This window comes from Rhinopithecus roxellana, chromosome 15, assembly GCF_007565055.1.
Source record: "Rhinopithecus roxellana isolate Shanxi Qingling chromosome 15, ASM756505v1, whole genome shotgun sequence".
NCBI lineage: Eukaryota > Metazoa > Chordata > Mammalia > Primates > Cercopithecidae > Rhinopithecus > Rhinopithecus roxellana.
In genome coordinates, this window is record NC_044563.1 from 53,453,534 (window position 1) to 53,462,098 (window position 8,565).

An 8,565-nucleotide genomic window follows, 5' to 3' on the forward strand; every position below is an offset into this window, starting at 1 on the left:
AGTATATTATTTATACTTACTCCTTCCCAAACCTGTACTAAGGATCCAGAGAGGAGTGAGGTATAATACACACCTTCATAGATCACAGGGTCCAAGACAGCTTTTCTCAAATTTCTTTGCCTATGAACCCACCATAAGAAAAAGATTTTATGTTGCAATAAAACACTAAGACAAAAGGTTTGCAAAATAATACTTAAGTGTGAGGCACTCATTTTCTAATCTAGTCTGTTCCATTTCAATAAAAATGCTAGTCATGATTCACAAAATTGATTTTACTACATAGTGGGTCATATCCTACATTTGAGAACCCATGGTGTGCAAAGAAGAGATTTCATATAAGCAGTTAAGTTTTTAGCAAATTTGAAAAGATTTACAATCACGAATAAGAACCAAGATACTATTACTTCTCGCTAAACCTTTCCTCTTAGCATCCAGGTAGACTACATGCATCTTCATTCACATTCAGCAACAACAACGACAACAACAAAATTCTTTTTTTTTCTGAAAAATTTCTTCAAATGTCCTGAGATATATTCCAGCAAGATAGGCTTAGGTCACAGGACAATCCCTGAAGCACTTACTGTGGCTGGAGGGAAAGAATGCACTGACTGGCTTAGCCTAGGCCACATGCTAACCCTTTAGGTGGAGTCAACTTCCCTATAATTACACTAATACTCCAGAAAAGAAAGAGAAGGCAGAATGGGCTGCTGGGAAGGCAACCAAAAGATGTCCACTACTAATATACCATGTACATCATTGCACTCTATCTTCACTTGATGCTTGTGAGGTGGGATCACTGACCCCATTTACAAAGGAGAAAAGTGAGGTTCTGAGGTTCAGAGAGCTAAAGTAACTGGCCCACTAAGAAGTGGTAAGGCTGGATTAGAACTCTGCTCTGATTCCAAAACCCTCATTCTTGGATTCAAATACACTTTGTAAAGAACAAAACCACACACATGAAAGAGATTATTGGTTGGGTGTGGGGGCTCACACTTGTAATCCCACCACTTTGGGAGGCCGAGGTGGGCAGATCACTTGAGGTCAGGAGTTCAAGACCACCCTGGCCAACATGGTGAAATCCCGTCTCTACTAAAAATACAAAACTTAGCTGGGAGTGGTGGTGCACACCTGTAATCCCAACTACTCAGGAGGCTGAGGCAGGAGGATTGCTTCAACCTGGAATGCAGAGGTTGCAGTGAGTCAAGATTGTGCCACTGTACTCCAGCCTGGGTGACAGTGAGACCCTGTCAAAAAAAAAAGGAAAGAAAGAAAGAGAGAGAGAGAGAGAGAGAGCGGAGGGATTATTTTTGCCTACATTTCATCACTCCCCTGTGACAACACCAGACTCCGGGATGGATGAGTGAAGAGGAATTTTTTCGCTTGAGGGAAATATCTACTTCTGATATGGTAAGAAGGAAGAGTAAAATTCCCAGCTCTTCAGAGGAGCACTGAAGAAAAACTTATGAATAAATTCATTTTCAGCATTTTTCCTAAAGGCATAATAGGAAAGTTTTCCACCTTCCATCACTTGTAATTAAGGCCCAGGCCTCTTCTCAGCCCCCTAGTTTCCTGAGAATTTGCAGTATTCCTTATAGAAGCTTTCCTTTGCAACTACAAATTCAGATGCAAGTTCTTAGCCTCAGGCAAAATGGCTTTATAGGGCATTTTTCCCTCCTGTTCTGTTTGTTTTAATTTCCCAAAGAACCATCTGCCACGATTTATAGAATCAAAGACTCTTAAAAACTCAGTGAGAAGAGGGACTTTGAAGAAAAGTTAGTCCAAGCTCCTTCTGTTAGAGAGGAGAAAATGGAGGTCCTGGGATGTGGAAGCATGGGTTGGGGGAAAATAGAGAAAATCTTCTGTGAGTGGACACTGAGCTGTATTCTTCAAAATACATTAACTCTGCCAGGTGCAGTGGCTCACATCTGTAATCCCAGTACTTTGGGAGGCCAAGAAGCGGATTGCTTAGCCTGGGAGCTCCAAACCAGCCTGGGCAACATAGTGAGACCCCATCTCTACAAAAATTAGCTAGGCATGATGGCACGCCTGTGGTCCTGGCTACTCCGGAGGCTGAGGGGGGAGAATCTCTTTAACCCATGCCACTCAACTCCAGTCTGGGTGACAGAGCAAGATCCTGTCTCAAAAAGAGTCAAAATATATTAAATCCAGTAATTTATGTATAAGTTCAGAATAGCTCCTGCCACACGATAACTGCCACCAAACGGTAACATTTTGTATTCTTCTCCGTAAAATTATGGTTAAAACCATTTCTACTGTCACTATTCAGATAAGGAAACTAAATCTCGAAGAAGTTAAGTAAACTGTCCGAGTTCACACAGTTTGTAAGTTGGGCAGCCAGAATTTGGACCTGGGTTTGTCTTGCTTCAACTACCATGTTCTTTCCTTTCTTTGATTTTGCCTAGTAAGGCTGAAACGAGTAGAACCAAGCTCCAAACTTCCAAACTTCCCTTTCTACCACCACTCCATCTCGGCACCACCAAGTTGCACACTCGGGAGAGGGGCCCCCGGATGACCTGAAAACAAAACAAAATCAAAGGCAAACATGAGGTTCTTGAATGGGATAGCAATATGGGACCCAGTGGTGACAGGGACATAGGTCACTCCCACCAATAGGATGAACTCAGTGGGTGGCAGGTGGCAATTTTGCCTAAACTTACCTATGTCTTAATCTGTTTTATGCTGCCATAGAGGAATACCTGAGCATGGGTAATTTATAAGGAAAATGGACTCATGGGTAATTTATAAAGAACTAAGCTCACAGTTCTGAAGGTGGTATAAGCATGGCACCCGCATCTATTCAATGTCAGGAAGCTTTTATTCATAGTGGAAGGTAAGGGGAGCCAGTGTGACCATGGCAAGAGAGGTAGCAAGAGAGAAGGAAGGGATGCCACGCCCTTTTAAACAACCAGCTCTTGCATGAACTAATAGAGCAAGAATTCACTCATTACCTCGGAGAGGGCACCACGCCATTCATGAAGGATCTGCCCTCATGACCCAAACTCCTCCCACTAGGCCACCTCCAACATTGGGGACCGAATTTCACCATGAGATTTGGAGGGGACAAATATTCAAACTATATCATCCTAGAAACTAAATAGGACCTCTGTGATCAGGGTTCTATCTCCACTGGAAAGAAGCCAAAATCAGGCTTGGCTCTGAGGCTCAACTCAAAATCCTGCCTCCTCAAGACTTTGGATTCTTAGTCTCTGATCGACATCTGCTTTGGCATCTTCAGCTATGCCTTTTCAAGGAAGGCTGAGCCATGCTGGGACACAGGCTGTCTGTCTGTCTCCCTCTGGCCCCAGTTCACCTCCCACCTGCCATCTGAGGCTCTTCTTGCTCCAGCCACAGTCGTCCTTTCTGGCTGAGCTGCTTTCTGGTTACCTGAACACTCTCTGCACCCACACCTTCCCTCTCTAGGCCTTGCCTTGTACAGTCATCTTTGTCTGAAGTGCCCACTTCATCTCTGCCAGTGCCTGACAAAAATGGCACTGCTTTCAGTGTCTGGCTTAAATGCCACCTTCTGCATGTGGTCTTGTCAGCCTGTCTAAATGAAAGAGTTCCGCCTTCCTCTAATCTTTCCTTGTATCAAAGTTATTCATTACCATGTCTCATCTCTCCTTCAGAGTTGTGAGTATGTGAGATGAGGGTCTGAATGGCACAGTCCTGGGCACATAGAAGACACTCAGCAATATTGGGCCAGGTGACTGGTCCTCTTCATTTCCTCATGTCTTGGCTTCCTGATTCCATTCTCCAGTGAGCCAGATGTTCATGGCAAAATCCTGTCTATCCCCACACCTAATAATTAGTAACCCCAAGGAATGTTATAAAATCAATTATTCCCATGCCTATGGGACTCGATCCCCAAGCCCACTGTAAAGACTAGAAAATGAAGGGGGCCAGGTATGGTGGCTCACACCTGTAATCCCAGCACTTTGGGGGCCAAGGCAGGTGGATCACAAGGTCAGGAGTTCAAGACCAGCCTGGCCAAGATGGTGAAACCCCGTCTCTACTAAAAATACAAAAATTAACTGGGCGTGGTGGCAGGTGCCTGTAATCCCCAGCTACTCAGGAGGCTGACACAAGGAATTGCTTGAATGCAGGAGGCAGAGGTTGCAGTGAGCCAAGATCATGCCACTGCACTCCAGCCTGGGTGACAGAGCAAGACTGTCTCAAGAAAAAAAAGAAAATGAAGGCACAGGGAGGTTGTGGCATCCTTGGGCTGTCAGAGTAAATAAAAGGTAGAAGCAGAGGGAAGACTCTCTGATCGCAGCCTAGGCCATCTCTGTAACCCGTGGGACTTTGACCCTGAAGCTCTAATCACTGCACAGGGGGTGGAAGAGCAGGGGAGTGTGTTTCTTAAGTGAATTGTCTCGTTGCAAGTCAATCATTAAAATCTTTCCTTTTGGTAGGTCTGGATGTCCTTTGTAAGTGTCTCCTATGGATGTTGGGTTGAAAAGGAGGGATCTTCATCTGTCAACAGCTGCCCCTGGGTATGAAGCTAGAGGTCCTGGGAGTTGAAGTGAAAAGAGCAAAGGAAGTCCAGAAACCTGGGTTCTATTTCGGTGTCATCACTCTTGGGTATACTTGGGATTGGGATCGCTGAGTCCCAGGAGTACATTTGGCTTTCATAGAATGAAACCATTTTCCAAAGTGTATGTAGCAGTTGACTCTCCCACCAGCAGCAATCCACACCCTCACCACCCCCTGCAGCTAACTGCAGGCTGTGTGATGGGGATGGGTTGTATCTGAGGTCCACTCACTCCACGGAGATGTTTCTGCTTCCCTCCCATCCAGATGTTAACAGCTGGCTGCTCACCTTTGGATTCCAGCTACACAACGTGATCCCTGGTTATCCCAAACCAGACATGGATGCCATGGAACCCTCCTATGAGCTCATCCACACACAGATGAAAACCCAGGAGTGGGACAACAGCAAGGTAATTCCTGCGCAAGGCTGCCACTCCTCAGGCCACTCAGACGTCACAGGAGGGCGTCCCTTCAGCTTTTCAGAAAAGCGTGGGCCAGTGATAGACACCAATATGGTGCCTCCACAGTGCCTGCCAGAGACTGTTCAACAACTACTTAGTAACCCCACCACTAGTAAGCTGCTGGGGAAGCAGCCATGACCACACACAGACACTTACAAGCTGCAGTAAAGAGCTTTGTGTGTTACACTAAGTTTGGACTTCCACAAAAATAATAAGCCTGTGTCACTATCCAGAACAAAAGCACAGGGAGAGAAGGTGGGTTCTAAATAAAAATGTGACATTTTCTGAGTATTTCAATGCACCTGGCCTTGTGTGAGTTATTCTATGTAACTCACAAAGATCCCACAGCCGTATTGTTCTCATTTTATAGATTCGTGCCTGAGGCTTTCCCAGTGCCACATGGCAAGGAAGGGGTAGAGCTGGGATTCAAACCCAGATGTGCCTCTTCTGTATCCTCTTGCTGAGCACAGTGCCTGGCATATTGTAGGTGCTCAAAAAGACTCACTTGCTCTTGTCTCGTTTTTATAACCCAGTTTCAAAGACTCAGAATTGTATAGCTGGAAAAACAATCTCATCCCACCCGCTCACTTCAGGCATTCATTTGCTCATTTCTCCCCTCCCCCACAAACCCAATCCATTCATAAATTCTCTATGAGAACCTGACTCTGTGCCAATCCCCATGCTGTGCCCAGTGAACGCAGGGATGAATCAGGCAGAGACTAAGCCTTCAAGGGATGCTTGCCCAGGGGATGACAGACTAAGGAGGAAAGCAGGTCACCACATGGCTTGCTGCTGGTGGTCAGAAACCTTCACATCCATATTTCTTACTCCAGACTGATTCCTTTAGGCCTCAGCATGGCTATCTCCTACCAGACCCTGGAGAATGGGATTCTGCACCTCTGTACGCTGGTGGCACTTCCCACACTGTATTTTAATGCCTCTTTCTTGTCTCTCACTAGATTATGAGCCCCAAGAGGCTAAGTGCTAGGTCTCATATAGTACCCAGCATACAGGATAGCAAACAGTGGATGCATGGGACATTTTTGATAAATAAATAAATGGCTGAAAGAAGTAAACAGCCCAGACATTTCCCGATTTTACAGATTAGGGGACCAGGGTTTGAAAGCAGCAGAATTTGATGGAGAACCTAAGTCTGCCTGGTCCCAGAGCCCATTGTCTTTCTGCTGCCCAGCCTCTCCAGTTCCCACCACCCCCAGGCCCTGCCCAGATATCCTGGCATTTGCTCTTCCCAGGGCTGAGCACTGCAGCACAGCTCCTCCTCCCTCACGAGGCTCCCTTCTGCACTCCAGAGAGCCCCAGTCTCTGACTGCCTGTCTGCCAACCTCGCCTATCAATGAATTATTGATTTCTGCCCTTGGCAAGCATCGGAGATCTTTGTTGTTGAGCACTCCAGCTTTCGTGAAACTCTAGGAAATAATTGTTCACAGACAGGGTTCTATTAATTATAAAGAGGACTTAATTTCAGTGAGAAGCCGATGGGCCTATTGCTAAAGCCATTTCCCTAACTCGCTGATTAGGCCCTGGAGCCTTCCTGAGTGTGGCTTCTCCAAGCTCCCTGAGCTACAGAAGGGACAGGTAGATGATACGCCAAGCTAGCAGGGCCCAACCTGTCCCCCAAAGCAGCCAAGAGGAGGGGCACCCCGGGAGCCCCAACGAAGCACGGTGGGGCAGAGGCCTTCCTTGGAAATCAGATGTAAATGCAGTGGAGAGCAGTGAAGCAGGGTGGAAGGGTTAATTTCAGTCACTGCCTCTCACCATGTTATGCCTTCTTGCCAAGAATGCATTTCTTGCCAATCCTCCGTCTGATGGCACCCTACCACTCCCACCCATCCTTCAGGTCCCAGCTCAAGCCTGAGCCTGTCCTCAAACCCCACCTCCTCCTTCAGGCCAAGATTCGTCTCAGCTTTGTTTGCTCCTTCCTTCTCCAGCAGCCCTTGAAACTGAACCTCTAGAATTGGACAGGCTTGCATGTTGACTTGTTATTAGTTGTATGACTGTGAGCCAGTGACAACTTCTTTGAGCCTTGGTTTCCTTAGACATGAAAGTGGAGTCATGACAGCACCTACCGTATAAAGTTACTGTGAAGATCACTAAGATAATGAGTGGTAATTATTTGGCTCAAACATCAAGAAATGTTAGCTATAGCTATTACTAGTTCCTCTCTTAGGCCATCAGTGATCACATTTGATTGCAATTATTGTTTTCATATCTGTCTTTCCCCACTAAATGATGAGTTCTTTAAGAGCAAGAATGATGTCTGATTCATTTTTGTGTCTCCGGTGCTCAGAAAAGGATCTGGCACAGATTACATGCCCCCTGAACAGTTTCTAAAAAGAAGGGCGGGTGAATGGATGGATGAAGGTCAGCAGATGTTCTGACCTTCTGGTGACCACCTGGATGTTCTGGTGGTCGGCGGTAGAGCTACATGCCATAGGTTAATAAATATGTGTGGTTTTGACTTCATTATTTAAGCTGATTTTCCAGGTTCTCAGGGTTTTTTCCCCTTTGTCTTATTCTCTCTCTCACTCTCCTTCCCCATCAGTCTATCCTTGGGGTACAGTGTGAAGTACAGAAGCAGCTCAAGGCCTTCGTTACCTTAGAACGCTTTGACCAGCTCTATGGCTCCACAATCACCAGTTGCCAGCAGGCCCCAAAGACCAAGAAGTTTGCATCCAGTGGCTCAATCTTTGGCAAGGGGGTCAAGTTTGCCTTGAAGGATGGCCGAGTGACCACAGACATCATCAGTGTGGCCAACGAGGATGGGCGAAGGGTTGCTGCCATCTTGAACAATGCCCACTACCTAGAGAACCTGCACTTCACCATTGATGGGGTGGACACCCATTACTTTGTGAAACCAGGGCCTTCAGAAGGTGACCTGGCCATCCTGGGCCTCAGTGGGGGGCGGCGAACACTGGAGAATGGGATCAACGTCACTGTGTCCCAGATCAACACAGTGCTTAATGGCAGGACTAGACGCTACACAAACATCCAGCTCCAGTACGGGGCACTGTGCTTGAACACACGCTACGGGACAACATTGGACGAGGAGAAGGTGCGGGTCCTGGAGCTGGCCCGGCAGAGAGCCGTGCGCCAGGCATGGGCCCGTGAGCAGCAGAGACTGCGGGAAGGGGAGGAAGGCCTGCGGGCCTGGACAGAGGGGGAGAAGCAGCAGGTGCTGAGCACAGGGCGGGTGCAAGGCTACGACGGCTTTTTCGTGATCTCTGTCGAGCAGTACCCAGAACTGTCGGACAGCGCCAACAACATCCACTTCATGAGACAGAGCGAGATGGGCCGGAGGTGACAGAGAGGGCCAAGGCCTGGACTTCTTGCCAAAGACAGCTACTCTTTTGTGGCCACATACCTGACTGTGTTGTACTTTAAAAAAAAAAAAAAGATTTTTTAACAAGTGCAGAAACAAAAAGATACTGGTTGCATTGTAACTCATGCAACTTCCTTTTTTTTAGAAAAGAAAAACACAAATTTGGCCTTCGCACATTTTTTGCAAAGAACAGAAGGTATTTTTTTCTGTAGT

At 46.7% G+C, this 8,565-nt stretch overlaps 1 protein-coding gene across 1 annotated transcript in view; it reads left to right on the forward strand.

Annotated features, from left to right (window-relative positions):
• The window catches only part of TENM4 (teneurin transmembrane protein 4), a 420,170-nt gene extending 411,836 nt beyond the window's left edge, over positions 1-8,334 (forward strand). Inside the window, 2 exon segments of the mRNA XM_030918905.1 lie at positions 4,819-4,961; positions 7,576-8,334. Coding sequence (XP_030774765.1) covers positions 4,819-4,961; positions 7,576-8,334 — 902 coding nt within the window.
• The last annotated feature ends 231 nt before the right edge of the window (positions 8,335-8,565 follow it).